At 42.8% G+C, this 22,571-nt stretch overlaps 2 protein-coding genes across 2 annotated transcripts in view; both read right to left on the minus strand.

Annotated features, from left to right (window-relative positions):
* Positions 1 to 15,115, minus strand: part of LOC138189704 (uncharacterized) — a 181,134-nt gene extending 166,019 nt beyond the window's left edge. Inside the window, exons 1-2 of the mRNA XM_069131821.1 lie at positions 14,744 to 15,115; positions 5,267 to 5,352 (exon numbers count right to left, since the gene is read on the minus strand). Of these exons, the coding sequence (XP_068987922.1) occupies positions 5,267 to 5,349 (83 nt within the window). The 5' untranslated portion in view covers positions 5,350 to 5,352; positions 14,744 to 15,115. The remainder of the gene's footprint in view (positions 1 to 5,266; positions 5,353 to 14,743) is intronic.
* Positions 15,116 to 15,384: 269 nt separating this feature from the next.
* LOC138189726 (uro-adherence factor A-like) lies at positions 15,385 to 22,023 on the minus strand. Its single transcript, XM_069131857.1, has 7 exons — positions 21,960 to 22,023; positions 20,193 to 20,273; positions 18,122 to 20,026; positions 17,783 to 17,971; positions 15,788 to 16,048; positions 15,597 to 15,701; positions 15,385 to 15,530 (listed from the first exon to the last, which is right to left on the minus strand). Exons 1-7 carry the CDS (start codon positions 22,021 to 22,023, stop codon positions 15,385 to 15,387), a joined length of 2,751 nt encoding a protein of 916 aa, XP_068987958.1.
* Between the last annotated feature and the right edge of the window lie 548 nt (positions 22,024 to 22,571).

The following is a 22,571-nucleotide window of genomic DNA, read 5'->3' on the forward strand; positions in this document are numbered from 1 at the left end:
GGTTTATGAGCGCAATAATCCGCTCGCGAGTAACACAATACAGGCTAATTATAGAGGACGAGGTCCAGGCTGGCCGACAGGCATTAACGTACGCGTTAAACTCACGGCCACGACAGCCTGGGTGGCTTCCCTATTTTCGTCTTTTTTTCCTTCGTTTCTTCCACCTCTCTTTTTCTCTTCCTCTCTGTTCCACCGACGGTTACCTCGCACTTTGATCATCGGCGACGCTAATGCGTCTCTGTTATTTCAGTCCTTATCCCTGTCAGCTAGATCCCGGCGAAACGCGCAGCACCAACTTTTTCGATTCGTGTAAACCGATCTCGAACGTCGCGCACCGAGAAACGACCTATCACCGAACGAAAATTCACCTCTGATGACAGAATTTTATCATTTTATGTACTCGTCACGCGAGACTCGCTGTGACGCCTATTTAACGACGATCTTGCGACGATTCGCAAGCTGGAAAAAGTTATTGTTTTCTTAAAGAAGATGACTTTTCGCGGTTCTTTCTGGTGGACGTGACGCGTTATTTCTCAACGATGCTCGTGCGCCATATATTATTTCGTACAAATCGATCCTCCGCTTTTCGAATTAATGGACGACGAGTAAATTGCGCGATTTTCGCTGAAACTTCTTTTGGTTGATCGTTTAACCCTCAACTTTAACCGAGACACGGGCTGGGAAATTTAATTACGATATCGCGAAATGATATTGCTCGGTCTCGCACGCATGCGAGCGAATGGCAATAGCTGGTAATTGATACATCCAGCCGGGCATTAATTATTCCCGAGCGAAACGAATCTGCTGTTCCAAGACAGAAACGACCAATCCGGTACTTTTATAACTCGTGATATGCGTGTTCGAACACGGTAAAACGGTCAAAGTACATATAACATTTTGTTTCTATTGCTCGTCTTCGTTCGTCGCTTTTCATCTTGTGCAGCTTTCGAGGCGAGGGAGAGATCGATTGGAGAGGGGTAGGCAGGTTGCAAGTTGCCTGGCAAAAAATGAAAACGATTTGCGGTCGGCATTACGGTTGAAATCGAGTTTCGAGCCGAGTTTTTCTCGGAACCTCCTTCGTTCGACCGCAAATCGCTTCAATTTTTCCGCGTCGCGCGATGCGTTTCGCGAAACGAACATTAATACTCGAATCCGCCGCTGCAATCGTCTCGACCGCTATGTAAAATGACTCTATCCAACCCTCTTGGAAAATTCCCCGAACGTTGCAAAGCCGCTACGTCATTTTTCATAACGTCGTTCATTTTGATAACGTCGCATGAACGCGAGTGCAACTCTATCTTCGATCAAACATTGTTAAATAGCTTTGAATGTTGTTGCTCGATTCTTTCAAATCTCCAAAGTCTGCTCGTACAAGAGTTCTAATTAGAAAGGGAGTGATTTTCCGACATAGAATTGAAAAATTGTATCTTCTTTCTTAAAATATCGTCTTGAAAGGAAGCGAATAAAGAACAAGTAAGTGTTCGATGCTAACTTATTAATTGCGACGAAATGGGAGACGAACGTTCGAAGGATTTAATTATAATCCAGTGGCCGGTGAAGGTAGGGACAAGGTCGAATTCTTTCGATGACCTTTGGCTTCGTGGAAGGAGCCCCGGTGATTCAATTTATTTTCGAGTTTTTCTGCGCTCCAACGTATTAACATTCGTCTCGCGGAGACGGTATCAATTACAGTGACTGATCGAGGGAGGTGGAGAAACAAAAATCCGTCCCTTCTGCCGGAGTGCTCGCTCGGTTTGCAAATCGGAGACAAGGTCGCGTAGAATATACGCTCGCGAGAAGCTTTCCTCGATACCGTGATACAGTAAGTTTATTTATCAAGCGAGATTTGTTTCTAAATCGAGTCAAAACAAAGACTCGATCCTGAAAGTAATCGACATCATAATACACGTGTATTATATATAACACACAACGACGTGAAAAAAAAGCTATGCAGCAAGTGATTAAGTTTGTACATAACAAGTTTCAGTAACACGGCCAATCGCACGCAGCGAATAATGCGAACGAATGCAAACGAACTACGAAAGCGAGTAATTACTCTTTCGTGCGTAGGTTTTACGGCACGGAGAAACTTACAACTTACAACCAGTTATAAACATTACGTATTATGTATTAGAACAGACAAATGACGAATGTCAGACACAACCTTCTAAGTCAACACTACACACTCCATTATGCGATTTATACTAGGTGGAGAAGTCGGCGGATTTTCTCATAACCGACACATTCTTACGCGTGTAGTGGAGCTCTGAGTAAATGTCAATGCTGTCAGTTGATTATACAGATACGTATCTACGGATACTTAGAGATCTTTCAGCAGATATTGCGTACAAATGTTTTCAGATAACAGAATACCGAATACGTTTGTTAAAAATATCACACAATAGCGTAGGGTATTTGCAGAACGACTACCCTTTGTTCCTGTTTGCGTTATGGTATTTTGATTGATTGAATTTTAGATATATCGCTGTTTTGTATTTTTATGGTAATATAGAAAGTGAATCTTTCGGAATCGTTGAATGAAAAGCGAAGGCGAAGTTATACTTTCTTCTACTCTGCGAATTACGTAATCGGTAACCTCTAGCTTCAAAAAATTGCGAAGACCAGCGAACAGCTAAATCGAACAAATAGCTCTCGTAGATCGTGTATTTCTTAAATATTGCTCGCGTGTACTAAGTACCGGTACAAGTACTAAAGCGTAAAATTTTATATCCGTCGCGTTCGTGTTGCTCGACGATAAACGTTACATCTAAAAGCATTACATTAAACCAACGCGGAATTACACGATTGTACATAACGCTAGGCACTTAAAATGGTTTTTTAAACTTTAAACCAACACCTAACAAATCTGCCTCTGACCGCGATAAGTACGAACGTCCGCGTCCTCGGAACGATAATGGAGAACGAGTCGATCGCGTGAGACAAGCGAGATTACCTCGAGTAATCGCACGTGAAGGAGCCAGCGATCCGACGTTGGAAGGCGGGTCGTCGGTGAAACTACAAAAACCATCACCCTTGTCGTGGGTGACGGGGCGATTTCGACGACCCTCGTTTTGTAAACTAGGCGCGAGGGAATTTCCAGCTAAAAAGCGGGTGATTAATGATCCTCTTGCCTCTAAAAAGGTCGTCGCGTCCCTCCGGCTGTCCCCCTGCCTCTTCCGCCGTGACCGTGCCAGTTCCTTAGGGCTGCCAGGACTAGTAATTGATTCCGGATTACTTGTCGCCGACAAGAAACACGACCATCGCGAGATCACTCTTGACATCGCGTCACGGTGTAATCTGTACGCGTTCCCCGTCACGCACAGGAATTATTCCACATCGGACACTCCTTTGCTCTGCGTCTTCCTACCTCTGTATAGCGTTTTATGTGGAGATTATCTCGAATCGAGATGTAATTTTTGATGATACGGTTCTTTTGCAAGGTTTGTTAACCCGCCGCAAGACAGGACGAGCTACCTTCTTCTTGCGGAATTAGGTAGATATATTTAGAGGGTGTTGCACCTAAAAATGTCGCCAGGAAGTTTCAGCATTTTCTTCGAAGCGTACGAAGATTGTGGTGATCTGTATCTCGAAGAGAGCGTGTAATCCAAGTCGTAAAGGAGAAATAGTCTAAATCGTCTAACATCTATTCGACTTCCCTCGCAGCATCCATCCACCTGCACCAAATCCAAGCAACAAGCACGATCGCGCAAAAACGTGAATATGTTGGCGCGATCAACAGCTCGTCACGTTCAACTGGTCTTCCACTTCCTGCCTCGCGATGTCATTAAAAGCATCGTGAATATTTCACGTTGCAATGCTAGACGACTTACCCTGCACACCACGCTCCCCTTATTACACACGCCATACTCATTTCAGCGAAGATAGAATCAAAAAGAAGGCTCGGTCACGCTTCACGCTCGTGTCAAATCGCAAACGTGAACGAATCGTGGATAGCTCGGGACAAGAAGCGCGCGTTCCGTGGCGCGACGCGCGCTGGCAAGAAGAAACGAAGACGAAGATGCGAACGCGCGACTCGCGAGAGCCGCGACTACTTACATTGTATCGTAGCAAAAACAGCCGAGAGGATCGACCGTTAGCCTGATCGCCGAGGCGGTTTTTCGTGGGGCCAGGAAACGGTTCGAGGTGACGAGGGTAATATTTCAAAGCTCGTTGAGTGCTCGGGCGAGGAGCGTGCACGCGGAATGCCGGCAGTAATTTGAACAAACGTACGACAACGTCTCATTTGTCAGGCGCGTGTGACGCGACCGACACCGGGGCCCTAACGCGCCAGAAATACCGCCGATGGACACTTTTTCTCCCCTTCCACGATCGTTGCTTCTCTCCTTCGTTCCATCCTGCTGTCTCGTGGTTCGCGCGCTCGAGGAATTCGATCGTAATGAGCTTCGCAATGTCAAAGGGTTCTTGTCTCCCTCCTGGAACGAGTCGCGATCACACGACGGTAGAATGATTGAACGACCAGGGACTTTATTCTGGGTAACCATCCTAAAGGTCGTATCTACGAACTGACGTATCCACGTGTTCGTACAGAAATCCGTTTATTTGCACGAAAGTTTAGGTAATGCTCGATCAAACGATTTTCTGCTCGTTGACTCTACTTACGACTAGACCGCAGACTTTCACGCAAATTCATATTTTCAGGGGTATAATTAAAACAGGTAGAGTCTTGGTAGGAAGATTATCTGCTGTTAAGTATTACAGAAAGCACTACACTTTGTATGTTGTATGTATTTTCTCATATTACGTGCGTTCTGCAATTTTAACGGATCTAACTTTCATGCGAAATCTCGATGTTCCATTCGCTCTACCAATAAAGCAAAAATCTTCAGCGTTATAAAAAAGTTCTGCCTTCAAACTATCCCCAGCAACGTCCCGAACGTTCATCACAAAGTATCGAGAGTTCTCGTTCGCAAAGCGGGTCGACTCCAAGAGTAAACTCGATGTTGACCCGATGGCGTACAGTCAAAGCGTCCAGCCAGAATTTTTACTTTGAAATCGCGCTGGTACATAACGGATAGGCGAGCGTGTTCGCGATGAGAGGCAGATTGGCCGGTGTTTGCGATGAGCAAACGCTGCTAATTAAAATCCCTTCTCGGTCGGTAATCAACGAATGCCTTTAGGCTACGAGCGTGGTCAACGATCCTCGACCCTTCAACCCCTTTTTCTCGAGAAACCAAAGAATCAACTGAACTCGATCGGCCTCGCGGCTTCTTTCTCGCAGAACTACATAGATACATTCTTCTCTTACCTGAAGATGCAGCTCTCGATCTTCCTCGCGAGGCTCCTTGGTGAGCATTCCGCGGGACTGCGCGAGTGAGGGTCGTCGGGCATCGTCTGCAAACAGAGATTGCGAAATTGGAAATATCTTTTCATTTGTCCGTTTAGTAATTAACGCGTTACAAGAAAGAGTTACGTTGATGGCGATGATAAAAGGAAAGCTGTCAATAATGTGCCTAGAACTTGTTTGACGAATATTTTTAAGTCTTCTACTATACGGTTAACCTTTTGATACCTCCACGAGTTCCTATCATTGTTATCAAAGAAAAATCGGAAAGGAAATAATAAATTAACTGTTAATATACAGACAACATTCGTGTGTAGAGTCCTACTGTTATTTCAGTGACGAGCGTTGGAGAGAAAACATGTTCGACATAATTTTTCGTGTCCCATATGATGTTTGGCAAGTCGCGTCGCCGGTCGGCTCATAAATTATCTCGAAGGAACGAGGGTAGAAGACGAGCTACATGGTATTCGCTTTATTTTAGAGCAATGATATAGCATATGGTTTCGGAAAGCTGAACACTCGTCATCCACTTCCGCGTGATGTACTTACGAGCGAATCTTATTTTTCGTGGGTAACATAGTTATGGTCTGGCGCCTAAGCAGACAGATCGCTAACTTCCCAGGCGTTAACCCATCCACGGATTCAAATTCCAAGTCACCCTGCCCCATTAAGTTTTTGCCACGGTTCTTTTGCAATTAAAAGATTCAACAATTTTAAATTTTAAGGATCGAAACACGAAGAAATTTGAAAATTTGAGTATTCAGAAATTTGAAAATTCAAATATTCGTTGTGCGATCCTCGAACGGGTACGTAAATCCAAACACGTGCTACATTTAAAGGGTAAAAATTCTGTTAAACAATTCTCCTGAAAGAAAATTTCTCGATACCAACGATAAATTCGCATCTCAGGCGAACGAATAAGAAGAGAAGTTAAAGCTTGAGAGAAGCTAAACTTTGTCCGATGAAATTCCGATCAACCGCAGCTAGGAACGTAGGTAGCATCTGCGCGACAAGGATCGCTTGAAACCCGGCACCCCGAAAATTTTTACCTCTAAGCAAGCAGCGTGCTCGAGATGATATCTTGGCTCGATGCATCCATCCCTGAGGTTGTAGGAAAGAGTTGGCCGGAGCAAGGCTATTAATAATCGTCGTGTAGAAGGCGCGTGCTGCCGGCGACGGTCGTGTGTCGCATAACGGGTGGCGCGGAACGTTTGTTTGCTCGCGGTGGCCACCGGGTTGACAAACAGCGCCGGAGGAACCGGACCACGGCGAACGTGAGGGCGTAGAAGAAGGGAGAGCGCGGTGTTTTCACGCCGGATGAAAATAGGGCTCGACGATCCGACCGAGGCAGATTTATCGGGCCTTAATGGGCTGGAGTCTCGTAAAAACCGCTCTGCAACCGAGACTTTGTCAACGACTTTGTCAAAGTTATGTCAACAGAGGCACGCTGCCAACAGCTGGCGTTATTTCGACGCTCGACGACGACTTGTTTATAGGCACGACACTGGGGGGACTCTTGCGCGCCTCCGCAGCGAACGACCATTCGGGGAACGAGCCTTTCGTCCGAACGCCTTTGGAGAACAATTTGTTTATCGGTCTGAGGATAAAAGAAGCTTACAATACGACAGAGGGATGGAGCTCGATATAGCTAAATTTAAGTAACCGACTTCCTTCGGGTTGGCTGGGTTATCGCTTCATCTTTAGTGGCAAATTTTCTAGGCGTTTTTGGTTTGAAAGTACGAAGCGAAGTATACGCGTATAAGCGTCTTAGGTCATTTACTCTTCCTTGGAGTAATGAGTTTTCTAGATCTTTTTGTTGAGAAATACGAGGTGGAGTATAAAGAGGGGTAATTGAAGTATGTGTGTCGAATACGTATGTTAAAATCTGAAGCGGAACTGTTAATCACGGTTCACGGGCCTCTAATAATTTTCCGGTATAATGCAATTTGGTGGCGCGGACGAGCGGTGAACAAGCAACAGCGAACCGAGGCAGAGGGAAGTCTGAGACACGATCAGCTTATTCCACTCTGCTGGACGGCCAAGTAACATTGATGTGATTAAGCCCCATCGCAAATTATGCCATTACACGTTAGATAAACGTCTGTTTGACTTTGCCTCTTGGCACTGTTCCGCCGCCGATGTACTTAATACCAATTTAAACACGTGTACGAACCACCGCACGAGCTTGCGACACGTTATCGTCGAACTTCCTCTTTCAAAACAGCCTGCTTGTTTGCAGAAGCTGGACTCTCTGCGTGGGTTCCTTTGTGCGATGCCTTTACGTTACCTTTTGAAATATGTTACGACCCGTTTCGCCAGCAAAATCGCTTCTCTGAACTAGATCAGAAAGTTTTTGTGTTATTGTTGCTTCAGCGGTCTTCCTGTATTTCCATATTTTCAATGATATTCTATATTTATCAGGTTCCTCAGTTTTAGTATTAAAAAACTCGTTTACGTTACAAAAAATTACATTTCCAATCAACGACGAAACAAGGATATTTATTCTTTGGAAAAATTTCGATGATTTTTCTATTTACGCTTTTGCTAATTTAATTATACCGAGAATCACATTTTGCCGAAGTGATTGATCAAGTGGAGCTTGGAACGTCGAAAGACCACATAAACCAACGCTATCAAACATCTTTTCATTTTCTTCGGCTTGTGATATAATAACCGTATTGGCAGTTTCTGTAGACGAGAACAACGTATACGCGAAACGATAATTACTCAGAGTTTTTTGGCCGAGGGGACGGACGGTGGGTTTAATCAAAGCCAGGACGCTCCATCATCGGCAATTCGATTACGATCGAACGTTCGTCACGAGTACGATTAATTCTCGCGAGTGGTCGATTGCGTGGAGAGATGAGAACAAAGTTATTGCGTTCTCCTGTGCGTTAACGAGAAAACGATTTCGACCAGTGTGCGGTGGAAACTTCGATGGAATCGTCATCCACCCACATCGCGTTCTGTTTTGTCCTTAAGACGAGCGAAAATTCAGTCGGAAAGAAAATCGAGGAAGTGATTAATACAGCTATACCGTAGAGATGTGATATTACAAAAAATTAGTGACAATGTAAGAAAATCACTATCTTCTTGGAACGAAAGTTGAGCAATTTGAATTATTACATAGAAAATAAAATCTGAAAGTTCGTTATATAATACCTGACCTAACCACTCAATCGTATTAAAGATTCTTTCTTAGAACAGAAAACTAGTTAACTAAGTATTATAATTCTACAGCCTGCGAAACGAAAATTTCTTCTTGGCTTCAAAATATCGTAATTGACATAGTTTCTTATCGCACTCAACAGTTTCAACGAAACAACGCTTCCAATCTTCCTCCTGCTCCCTTATCTTCTCGTGCTTTCGGTTCAGGTACGAGTTAAGCAACCCCTCGATACTCCTCGACAGCGACACCGTTGTCCCTCCATAAATCGTCCTGCGCTACCCTCGAAGAATCATGGGAAACGACAGCGGCTCGTGGTGTCACTAGCGCGAGAATGGGGAAAAACCCCCGTCGTTTTCGTGCCTTCGTCGAATTAGTCGGGGCATTTAGCAGACCGCTTCTTCTCGTCTCCTCTCATCGTTCGCGCGTATTTCACGCTAAACTTCGACGCGAGAACAGGCAACGATCGCTGATTTGGTCAATTTAGATGAAAACAGCATTTGATCCGCGGTTTTGTCTAATCCATTCGTCTCTTAGTATTTTCTTTTTTTTTTTTTTAATGATCGCGAAGAGTAAATTATAGTTTGTCAGGCGTAGAAATGGAAAGTTAAGTAGTTAATGAATGTAACGACAGTTAATGAATTCTTCGATATTTAGTACTTTTCGTGACGCACCGTGCATTTCAAATACACGACAGGTGAGTGAATTTGAAAGTTTGTAAGTTTCATGAGATATCGTGTACGTAGGTACGAAATTATCGAAAGCGATTTCGTAAGAAGAGAAGCGAAACTTATTAACAGGATGAAAGATAGCAGTGTTTGCTTTTAAATAAGTTGTCCAAACAATTTGATACGATTATCGAAAGGAGCAAAAGAGGGATGAAATTATAACGCGAATTGCTCGCTAAAACGGTATATTGAAATTACAATTTATCGCCTGAACGCGTTTTCAACTTTCGCTATGCACTCCAACGCGTGCGATTTCATGCTCGATCGTCCGAACAGCATTGAAACAATTAATTTAATCTGTACGTTTATTACACATAACATGCCGTGAACGCGTAATGTGTTCTTTAAACTTCGATGCGCCATAGAGAGGAAAATTAAGTTTACCTATTCGTTGGTTCTTTAATAAAGCATCAAACGAGCTGGCTAATAGCGCCATACACACGCTGACGGCAGAAAGAAACTTTCAGAAACTAGAGCAGTCAAGATCAATTTTAGAAAGGTCACTTGGCCAATTAGTCTCTAGAGCTAAACTTAAACTCAGTCTTCAGAAATTATTTTCGTCGCGCTTTTTCATCCATCTATATATTAAACAGAGACGGAGCTCTCAATGAAAATACATGCTTCGCCGCTAATCGTTTCGACAAATAACTCTGAACAAAGTACTTTTGAACTATATGTTATTATTTATCGCCATGCTATTATACTTAGATACGAAATTAGTCCAAGACACGAAAGTGTTGATCTTGGAACACTTTGCTAAAAGAATATAACACATTAGCCGATAGCGTGTGTGATCTTATCGAACATTAAACACGCCTCTGAATCGTTAGGATCGTAGCTCGCGGAATTTTTAAATCGTTACTTAAAATATTTTTAATCTTCAGCGATACAAAACCCGTAAAAATCGGAGAAAGTCAGGAGTCATTTATCAATCACCCGTCTCACCCTCGGTAGGCTCCTTGAAGCATATCACGGCTCAGACAGAAACAATGCTGTTCGGTTCGCGAGTGACGTTTCGATCGAACGGTCCCGCATGGGGGTGGTCGGAGGCCGCGATGTGGCGCAAATCCACGGATCGACGACGTGTCAACGCGTTGGACGATTCTCCCCGCGGAGGTTTGCGCGCCGAAGCCTGTGGTTGACGTCGATTAATCACGCGGCGGCCCGGCTGCGTGCTGCGGGCAACGACGTGCCGGTGACTTGCAACATAACCCGCCGCCTATCATATTAACGGGTAATTGAAAGATATCCGGCCAGAAAGCGGCACCGTGATTTTTTGTGATGTCACTACGAGCACCGCGCCGCTGGAACGCTGCGCCGAATGATCGCTGGGTGACTTGCACCCGTTTGCTCTGAGACGTGTTCGTACCCGGTCCTCGAGATCACTCGCCAAGATGGGTAGTTTGCCTCTTGGCTCATTTGAAGAAAGTTGAAGAACGAAATCGTGAGACTTGTCACAGATCGGAAACTCGTTCAACGAATTGAACACAGCTAGCACGAAATTATACGAGAACTATACGAGACTATAACAACTATACGAGAAGTCTCATACGCGTTCGAAAATCAAAGACTCGCGTGGAACGAGAAGCACGAAGAATCTATCGCTTCGTTTCACTTAACCAAATATTTACAAATCACAGGGACGATTAACTTCATGACACGATCGCATCTCGAACGTCGTACGTATTAATAATTTAGAATGCGTCTTGTACGTTAATAAGTCAATATTTTGACTTTTTGATAAAGATGCGTGTAGAAGACTGAGACATCGCAAATAAAGCTGGTTTCGCGTTATTAATAATAACCAGGCGATTTCGGTAGGTCGCCTTCGGCGTTTGAGTTGGCTTCGCCTCGTGACCACCTGCGTCGTTGCGAAAACATTCTTCGTCGATTTACTTTCGGGAATTCGCGTGTAAACGTTGACGTATTTAAGGGAGGCTGTAAACCATCTATTTCGGTGTCTCGCCGGGAATAATCGCATCGTCATGGATTATCGGCTAACCATGTACTCGCTGTTCAAGTTGGATGCCGAGCTATGAGAAAGACGAGTCTATTGGGCTGTCTATATTTTCTACTCACAAAAAGCATTCGAACAATTCTAACCTCACGCGAATTTGAAGAAAAATGTGAAAGAGAAACTTGAAAAATACTATCGCGTTTCCTTCACTCATGTCCAACACGTGTCTCTTAAAAATCGAAAGTTTCTTCGTTATATCGATCGAAATGACACAGACTGCAAATCTTCGATTATATGATAGATTGAATTTAAAGATCTAATACCACTATCCCAAATCGTCGAAAAACCATAAGATTGTTTCGATTGGTATCAGCATCTCTCAGATATCCAAGCATACGTATGCCCGAATTTAAATATTTAACCGAGGAAAGGCGTGCGAGGTTGAAGCACGATGAAAATTTAATCTAATCGCGATATTCGTCCTCGAGTTGCAGGGCTGCCGGTGGTATCGGGATTGCTATCGCTGCGAGGCGGAGGCCTGGTCGTCGGGCGGATTTGCTGGATGAACGACGGTACGACAAGGAGTTATGATATCGGCGCCGATCGCCGTGCCAAGTGAAAACACGGTGGCGTGAGTAATATACAACCATAGGACGATCTTTTATAGTGCAGCCAGTCCGCGAGGGAATGATCCGCGGCCACGTCCGTAGAGATAGGATCGTTCTAACCCCCGCGCGAACCACAAGAAGAGAGGGTCAAGGAGGAGCGAACCCGGAGCAGTCAGCGGTTCTAGTCGTAAATAAAACCACGTCTGCTACCAATGCCAATCCCCTGGACCGTGTCCGGTAACTGTTGTTTGAGATGGCATAAAGTATATTGCAACCAGGTTTGAATCGAATCCTACAGTTTTGATATTCGACATTGTAGAACTTCAAAGTGGGATTGTCTTATTGAAGACATTTTTCAACTCTTCAAGCACTTGTCTTCGAAATTAATTCGGATAATCCGAGTACTTTGCAAATACATAGAAACGAAGCGCGATTTTCTATTAAAAATGAAAATTTACAATTAATACGTCTTGGATTATTTCACAATTCTGGAAACTAACTTAATTAATCAATCGAGATATCGGTTGATTGATACAGAGAAAAAAGAGACACAGGTGAAGCCCATTATATAGCCTCGTTACATCTGTCCATAAACATCCCAATTAAAAACTTTGGCACATCAGGCAAATTAGACAAGTTAGTAAATCTTATCGCACGGTAATTCGCTTCTTACGTCTCAATTTTACTAGATTCATTAGCCTCAATCGCTCCGAAACGCTATGTATTTCCCAACAGCTTCAAATAATAGACATCGCAGCAGGGAAATTCCTGCTGGTAACAAATCTACGTCCCAACCTTAATCTACCATGCGTCGTAGTTACTTAACCGCGTATCTCCTCGTCCAATTATCTTCTCCCTCTCTGCTTCGTAGCGTGCGCAACGAATTGTCCTAAAAATTGGATCGAACGGTACCTTCGATTCCGTTCGATTGCACAGGCACGGTCTCCCCGCGGAGATGAAAAGTTCGACTAGTTGGAAAAATCGACGAAAACGACTCGCGTCGACTGATTGCCGCGGTACGGCGCGGCGCGGCGCCGCGTCGATTCCTCCCCGAGCAGAAATCATCGCCGGTCGATCGTGCGAAACTCGTTACCCCGGAGCCGTTAACCGCGCGAATAAAGAAGCAAAGTATATCGAGAGGCGTCCTGACGAGCGAATCACGGAACGATAACGTCGCCGCTTCTGATTTCCACGTAATCATGCCACCGCCCGGGGAACATGTACAGTATATACGCGTCACAACATCCAGCGCCATGGCAATTTCCGACACGTTACGCACGCTTCCTCCTGCAGACCGGTCCGGTTCTAGCCGATTTCTGCACCCGACCAAACTTGTAAGTCACTTGAGAAACGAGCCCACCGATTTGATGTGCTTTGTTTTCTTCGCGATAGCATAGGATTTCGGTCTTTGGAAGGAAGATTGATGGAGCCGATCTTGGGAATAGTCTTGTTTGAAGTTGACGTTTGTGAGAATTTATATGGAAAATGACATATTAAATGGATTCTGATTATTATTTACCGCTGCTTTCATCATTACTCTATGCTAAATAATATTTATATTTCTATAATGCAAAATATTACACACGTGTTTTATATCGATTTCTGTGAAAGTCGTTGTCTATTATTGCTTGTAATAAACCATACGCTCCGCTAAACAAAAATTTCATGTCCACCTTCCATCGAGACGCTATCATCTCCACCGGAAGTGAAAGCTAAAAATTCAGCCAGAACAGAAACGCTCTCGACGACGCAGCTGCCATTTTAACCTATACGTGTATCCACGGCGAACGAGTTACGCGGCACGAGTTCCCCCGGCACGAGAGAAGAGAGCAATCAGCTCGGCAATCTAGCATTATTCCTCGGCGCGTTATTGCGTTATTGGCGTGGAAGTCGAGGTCTGGAACCAAAGAGGAAGACCGATGGGCAGCGGCGGTTGCGTATACCGCGATTAGGCGGGTTACCGCGATTTGAATGATTAGATAGGCTCCGAGACGATTCGGAGATGGCTGCGTTCCCGGCGGCGAAATAACAGCCTCCAGCCAGAAGCGGGCGGATGCGTTCGTGACCGGTAGGCACGCATCTTGCGCTGCGGGTCGATAGTTCGCACGAACACGTCGACCAATTCGCTTCTTTGACTCGACCCACTGCTTTACCGAGCAAATGTGGAATTTCCAGCATATCCAAGCAGATAGATAGAAAGAAGGTTGGGGTTAGGTTGGTACTTTCCTCCCTCTTTTTATTTTATGACCGTACATAAGTATTATATTTTTGCCTAAAGAGCTTCTCTTTACTTTTTTCACTTATTTGCACTTGGCTACGACCACGGAAGTCTCACATTATTGTACAATTAGCCTATTCACAGTTGAAGATATACGGAGTGATTTTCTGGCTAGATAACAATAGAAAATTACAACTAATCGTCTAATCTAGCAAATCCCAATGTAAAATAAAGAGTATAGATTGAAACGAAGTACAAAGTTCGTGGCTTTGCGTAATTTGTCGTAATAAAGGAAATGCTGCTGTTAGTACGCATATATGATCTGTCATCAGAAATTGATTTCGCCTCAGTATTATAGCGGTATGATTGGCGACACTACGATTGAATCAACTATATAGCAAAAGAAATCTAGCGCCATTTTGTGACCTTAATCCATCTTAGAAACGTTATTTTTGCTCGGTCAAGCTATACGTAACTACACAGCGTCCGATCTCGAACGTTCTAGCCTATCGTTCTCAACCTTATCATGGTTCTCTACTTTCCCCTCTCATCCCCGCTTGGCTCAATTCTCGACAGGTGTGTCGGGACTGGATTAACGTTCGATACGATGGCCGTTTTAGTCGATTCTCGAATCGAGAAGGCATTTAAGCGGAGCTAACCACACCATGTGTGCCAATTTCGTCGATATGGTCCCAGAATCCCTTATTGCTTTTAATCGGCCACGGGAACGAACGATATGTAATTTTAGGAAACGGGAGACTCACCTAGATGGGCTGGGAACGATCGAGAAGTGGAGTTTATCCATGCACTGAACTTGAACAAAGTTTTCGAGAATAGTAGGTTGCTGGTCGCCTCGGTTGTTTCACTGTATTTACGCGTTCCACGAAAACACTCGATATTCCGCGTTCCTTGTTCGGAACACCGGTAGGTTAGGTTTGATTTATAAAGAGGGGACAGTGACGAGGGCCGATTAACGAGTCTTGCGAGTTTTTGTCGATACGAGACGCGTCGCGAACTAAACGATTTATTCTAAAGATAATGGAAGGTCACGTGTGTTTACGTATTTTCGTTCATGATGCGTTAATGAACGTCGTCACCGAAAAAGACACGATACCAGCTTGGCGTAACCGCGTTGCACTTGGTTTAAAAATGAACTGAATTTTGGTAGTTAAAATCGTGGGAACAGCGTTACCAACTTATGCGACAGTTGCGGTGTAATAATAACAATGATACCAACTTAAATCCATAACTTTTGGAAACCGTTCGAGTACTTTAAGGTATTTACCTTAAATAAGATTTATTTAAATCTTTTAGTAGCGTTCCTTTGAATGTTTTACAAATTTATGAGATATTATAATGCACGAGACACGGGACACAAAGTGATTTATATTATTGTTCGATATCTTTATTCAGATGAATCTGTAGACGTGTCTGAATCCGTGTCTTGAGATTTTGGTTTTGGAGCTACTCGCAAGTGTTTCATTTCCTCAGGTCGGAGGTAAGCATAATTTTTCTGCTCGTATATTTTTTGAATATCTTCCTTTTTCAATGCTGGAACAAGCAACGAATAATGATAGTTAAATATTTTTACAAGTATTTATCTTTATTCCTACATACATAATAGTCCTTTGTTTCTCTGTGTACGAACATCTGTCTCTTCGACCGGACTCTCACTCTTTTTTAAAGTCACGACTTTAGGACTTTGGACCAACTTGCTGACGTCTGCGCATAGCCAAAATGAAATATTTTTAAATTGTCATATATATTCCATTTTTCCGATCTCAAATCGGATATAGAAATACACATACGTTTGTTTTCGTAACTGTTAGGAATGTTAGGAAGAGGAATATTAACATCCGGCTGAATGGTATGGACATGCGCCGATTCTTTGCTCTGTTTACCACGTTTTTTCGCAGTTTCCTCTCCATTGGCATCAATGTCCACCTCGCCAGATTCAACTTCAACCAAAGAGGATCCATCGTTAGAAGGAGTCGTTGGATTTGATAGAACTACCGAGTCTAATGAATTCGGTGGATTCTCACTGGGTGGATTGTTTGATTTTGTAGGTTCTGTTCGAAACAGATGACTTCTTTTATAGGAAAGGAAATAAACATTTGTAATAATCTGTTGCAATTTTGAGTATAATCGTTTTAATCGATTCAAGCGTGTATTTTAAATACGGTCGCCTAGCCTTTTGAATCGAGTTTTAGAGTTGTTATTATCTAAGGCTTTCGAGTGTAAAATCACCGGTTAACCGTTTACCGTGTGCGTAAAGTTGATGATCACTGATTACACAGATGATAACGATAGAGGTGTAATTTTCGACTTTAAGGTAGCTGAGAAGTCGGTAAAATATTATAGAACGATATTCTTGAAAACAAATCCACCTGGAATAATATCCAGAAGCTTCGGAAGGTATGAACTACAATCAACGAGTATAAATATTCTTCGTAATGCACAAAATCCTGTAATTTCACTATTTGTGGATTTAGTTTATAACGTATATTTAACCAATCACCTTTTTACAAAGTAATTGTTTACAGAACTATATAACCACCCCAGAAAATTGCCATTTTCTTTGGAGCAACAATAAAACGAAACTCTTAACGATTATTATTTATCCACTTCTTTCGTGATCCCATCTCTACGAGCTAGTCGTTTCACAAAAATGAAATCTCTTAAAAACTCGAATTTATCCCTCGACTATGTAGTTGGAAACTTTATTCCTCGGAATTCTTATTTATCAACGAGCACCATAGACCGCGTTATTAATCGTTGATCGGTAGCGTTTGTTAGACTCGATCACAAGATGCTCAGCGCTAATGCATCGCAAATACCGCGATCGTCCGGCTAATTACGATCGGGCCCGGTCGAGGATCATTTACGCTAGGCGTAGGTTGCCGCAAGAAATCGCGTAATGATCGGTTACATCGACCTGGACACAGTATTACTCAGGTATTAACCGATCCGTGTATCACTACGCGGCTAATTATCACGATCTACCAAGGTATCGGCTCTGCTGTCCGTTCACTTTGTATCACAACTTTATTACTCGCAAGACCGCTTTCTCGAGCTTCGTGATCGCGAACAGGAACAAAAGAAGACTCGCTATCATGGAGCGAAGCTTCGATCCGCTGGTAACACTCACCAGGAAGTGGCGATGGTTCTTCGTGACGAGTCTGTCGGTAATATCTTCGAGATGCATCGTTGTTCTATCGATGGACGTTTTATTTTGGTCGTGGACAGTTGGTCATAAGGCTTCTTTTCTAATTTTATGATATATCGTGGCCAATTAAATATTAGTGCGATTTTGTCCTCGGATGAGTCTAGGATCCAGATATCGACGATGAATCACTGATATCAAATCGAAATTTGAATAAAGGAGACATTGGCGAACAGATTATTTGCATCAACTTTTGTTTTATCAACGTTTATTCTTATTCCAGAATGTTATGGACAATATTGAACATCAGTTTTCTCATAGTTTATATAATAGTCGTGATAAAATATTTACCAAATATTACAAACATCTCGGACACGAAGAAGTTTAATTCACAATATCAATTAACGCCTAAATTCACGAAGCCCAAATATTCTTATGCTGTTTATTCCACGTTTTCGAGGATTAGTTTAGCTATGAACATTTTTATACCATTTTCCTCGAACGCGAGAGTCCTGCGACAATTTTCGAACAGGTTGCTGAGTGTCGATTCGTGTGCCAGTGTTTGAGTTAATCGGACGGTTCAAAATCTCTTCGGTTTCCGTGGTTTTTTGGGGACCGATATTAAGTTGCTCGCACATACGCCATTTATTGAAGTGTTCTCGACTGTATGGGTAGGGATCACCGGGTACCTTTATATAATTGTTGTCCGTAACATATTGGCTTGTGTTCTCCATTTGTCCCGAGCTCTTAACGAACAATTCTTTATTGTCGTCCGTTTGTTGTTGTTCGTTTCTTGCGGACTCTTCGTTGCGTCCGGAAGATTGCCTTTCTGAAAAAAATATTTGCGAATGAGAAATTAATATCATTATTTTAAAATAATTAACAAAAAAAATCAAAGGCAGAGGTTGAGATTTAAGTAGCACAGAATATTCGAAGAACTAAATTAATATCGGAAAAATATGAAAAAAGATTATATTACCTGTTGCCGGTTCCAACGACATGGACTCGTAGCCAGGATAATAGTCGTCTCCGTAGGAATTGGAGTAGTCTAAGTTGGACTGATAATTATCTGCCTGTGCATTTATGTATTCATCGGTCTCATATTTCCTCGAATCCCTCCGAGAAGACGTGAACACTGAATTTTCACGCGCAGCTTGATTCTCTGCTTGCGATCGACTGAAAGAAACGTCGATTTCTTTCTCGCCCATTGTATTTAAACTGTTAGTAAAATTCGTGCCTGCGTCTGACTGTTCCTGCGGCTCAAAATTCCCTCTTTCTTGTTGCTGTTCCTGAGCCGTATGGTTCTCGTTCCACGATGCATTTTCTACGTTTGTGACATTTTCCTCCATGCTCTGACTCTTCATGAGGTTACTCTGTTCACCACCTTCCGTCTGTTCGCGATTAACTCTTCTCGGTTCTTCCGAAACCCTTTGCTCGAAACTTCCCCAACCACCCTCGGTATTCGTTGAAAAATTCGAAGTCCCTAAGTTCACATCCTTATCCAACGAATCTAGAACACTTAAGGGTCTGTGGAATTTTAATTTTCCGTTAATACCACCGTTATTGTATCTTTTCGAGAAACAAAATGTCTCGGTATGCAATTTCTTGATATTCAGTTTCTGAACGTCGGTAGGGCTGCTGACTTTTTTTGCGTTCATATTAGGTTTCATTTCTTTGGCGTACTCCGGATCTTCTTCCTCTGCTGCGGTCTCGTCGCTGATAGTTGGTATTGCTTGCACATCCAGTTTCGGCTCAGGAGGCTCCGGTCTGATCGACAGCGTTTCTGTACTTCTGGGATTTTCTGGATCGATAAAGTTCTCTTTAGAAGGGTTCAGAGGCACTTTGGATTTTAGAACGAGATCCTTCCACGCGTTGATCTCCACGTCGAAGTTCGCGTTACTAGGAATGTTGTAATCCTCGTCGACGTTAGTTTCCTTCATCACGATCGGGGACATTTTCAGTATCTTCTTCACGGACTCTATGCCCGCTGCTTCTTTAGGTAATTCATTCGAAACGTTCGTGGCGTTCGTTTCCGAAGATTTATCCGACTTTCCGCTAGATAATTCGACAGCTGCTTCATTCTTCTTATCAGTATCTTTCGCAGAGTTCATCGTCAGCTGCAAGTTTCTCATTGTGTGGATGGCGTTCACGTCGTAGGTGGAAGAAACTTGATCACTCGAGTAATTCGAGTCTCCAACGAACGAATTCACGTTCTCCATTTGATGCAAACGGTTGTTCAAGTTTTGTTTCGATTCCAACTGTCGACTCGTGTCCACCTCCTCGGCGAGACTGGTACCCCATTGAAAGTTCACGTCCATGTTATCGTGCAAATTACTCGTAGCATCCGGGGTAGCTTCGTTGCCACAGTTTCCCGAAACCCCACCCTCCATACGTATCACTGGCTTCTTCTTTTTCTTATCCTTCCTCTCGTCATTTTTGTCCCGTTTCTCAGGCATGTTAGGCTCTCTAATTGGTGGCTTCGTGCTCCTGGGAGCGCAGCTTACGATCGTCCGGACTGGGCGATTCAGGAGATCGGTCAGAGTTAGAAGACCGTGACGCGCGAGTGGCGATTGACGATCCCGTTTTGGATTTGTGTCATCGGTAACACTGTTTTCCATTAACATCCTTGCCGATATAGAATCAGAATCTTCGTCTTTATCCGTTTCTTTATCGGGTTTTGAATCCGTCGTCGTATTATTCTCGTCGATATCCGTTTGATATCCAACGACCTCTGTCGAAGAATTCTCGCGAAGCTCTGAATTTTTATACGACTCTTCGATAGCATCGACCTCTTGATCGTCCTTGTCCTCGAGTTTGAAATTAATTACCGTTTGTTTAACCCTCAAATACTCGGGCAATGATCCTATTTCGTCGATCCTATAGTCTACAAAGCGTTACATTAGCGCTGAGATCGCAACTATCGATTCAAGTACAGGTACGTCGTTAGGACACGTGAATTTGAGGATATCCGACAAGTAATTTGATTTGATCGTTGGGTAGTGTTAGAGTGATACGTTGAGGTTTAATTGATTGAAAACTTAATCTGTTACCTGGTTTGAGGAAGTCCTTTAGCCAAGAAAACATTCCATCTGCTTTTCTTGCATCTTTCTCTTCAGCATATTTGATCGATACTGCACGTATAAAGTTTATTTTAGCTTTAGAAAATGTACAAAATTGCGCTATTATATCAGACACAATCGTACGAATTATTTTATTGTATAAATCTAACGTTCTAAATTTTATTGACTTTGTCGATTCGTTTCTAAATTTTCGTCGACTAGCGACGAAGAAACGGCACGGTTAACAGGTTAACTGCATATTAACACGAAGATTAAGACTATTGTCAGTGTACGATAGAATACAATGTAACATATAACGAATATAAATATAATTATATTCAAGATGACTTGCCTACGGTTAGATTTCTTTTGAAAAGGGGGATGAAGAACCCTCGAAACAGTTCGATAGAGCTGAGATGTCCTCGCAGCATGATGCTTCCTAAAGTCAGCAAAAGTCTACGCGATTACGGTTACTGGATGAATTTTGTGGATAAGCCGGATGTTATTGAACTTCCGAAACTTCCCGGAATTACCAGAAATCTTTGTTCTTGATTGGTTTTTACCGTGGCTTATTGATAGGTTCGCTAGACTGTCTGCTTTTCCGATTTCGCTTCTTTGCTTTTCGCTAACTTCGATTAACAAATGAGAGCGTGAACGATGTTGCAACGATTTCCATAGTTTCATTCGATGAGATGCCTTGAATCTCCTACAAAGATTATCTGCATGCAGAATATTCTTCTAAGTATTTAAAAACAGTTACTGAACATAATTAACATTTAATGTGCTTTAACAGTTAGAAACTTCTATATATGTTTATTTATTTAACATGTATTTTACTATTTTATTTTGTTACGTTGTATTGTGCATTGTGTGCGATATTCGTATGAAAACAGAACGTTGTAATCTTATCAGGAAACCACTAAAGGTATACAGTTAGAAATTTTGTAAAAAGCTTAGATGAGATACAGGCTCCCTAATAGTCTGCCTATTTTTTCCACTATTACAAATAACGAGATTTCTACTCAGAACGAAACTCCTATAGAAATCGACGAGTCGCCTAATGAATAAACTAAATTTCATGAACAGCAAGTAGTATCGGGTAACCATTGCACGAAAGGTAAAGAAGAAATCTTAGCCAAGTTCTAAGTAGTTCTAGCCGTAACTTTCGCCGCAGAAAGTTGGCAACGAGACATAATTATTCCGGGTAAATCAACCCTGGCGAGTTCCATCGACTCATCGAAGCCGCAGCTCGGAGTCTGGTTAATCATTGCCAAAACTTTCCTCCCCATGAGACCAAAGACCCTCTCGCACGCTTAATGCCATAATGGACACTTCTCTTTCTCTTTTCGATTGCCTTCCCTATTGATCCAAAACCACTAAACTCGCATGCTGCGCGTTAGGTTCGTTGCTCGCAGATTGTCCCAATTTTTGACCCCAATGTTGCCTCTCACGGGGACGTTCGTGCAAGGGCAAAATGTCCCTTTTAACAATCGTAGACTCTCTCGCTTTATTTCTCCAGAGAATTTACAGTTTCGCGACATTTGTAACATTTTTTAACGCTATAATCGCTTCGTTACTACGATTCTTCGACTTAAAATGGAGAAAAATGAAAAGACCTGCTAAGATTTCCGATACTTCTTTTTCGTCATTCCGCAATTCGAAGACCAAAACGCAAGAGGAAATTCCTCAAGAAAAAAGATTACACGCGAAATGAATCGGCGCATCGGTGCCACTCCCGAGGAAAAATAAATGTCTTACGTGTTATCAGATCTCCCGGCGGAGATCCGTACGGTTGTTCGTGATGTCGCATGCGAATGGCCATGGCGATTCGGCCCACGTACCAGCGCTAACCGTTAATAAAAGCTTAAAGGACATTATCGTAAGCATTGGTCGGGACATTAAAAAGCGCACGTGCCTTTAACGGTAGGCCGTCGATGCAATTTTAAACAGCTATTTCCGGCCACCGCCACCTATCGTTCACGGTGACACATGTCCCCGGCGCTGTAACACAAATCCAAGGGATACGCCCGGCTGAATACCAATTGCCAAGGAACCACGCCAAAGGGTGAAACTTCTGTCCGGGGACTTGTTCTTTGCCCAGTCAAAACAAACATTCCACGTCCTGTAATAATATCAATCCAGCTTATTATTCCCTCGGTATTTCTATTTCCAGATGGACTAACCTTTTCAACGCGACTTGTATTTACAAACTTTTGCCAAATCCGAGTCCACTTTTTATTAATTTCTTAATTTCGTTACATAAACATTATCAATGTACATCTTCGTTATACACGACTAAAACTTTATCTACTAAAAATAATTCTGTAAAAATTCTGTATCTATCGATTCAGAATCAATCTAAAATAAAAT

Source organism: Bombus flavifrons, chromosome 2 (assembly GCF_040668555.2).
Source record: "Bombus flavifrons isolate JBK064 chromosome 2, iyBomFlav1_principal, whole genome shotgun sequence".
Classification (NCBI taxonomy): Eukaryota; Metazoa; Arthropoda; class Insecta; order Hymenoptera; family Apidae; genus Bombus; species Bombus flavifrons.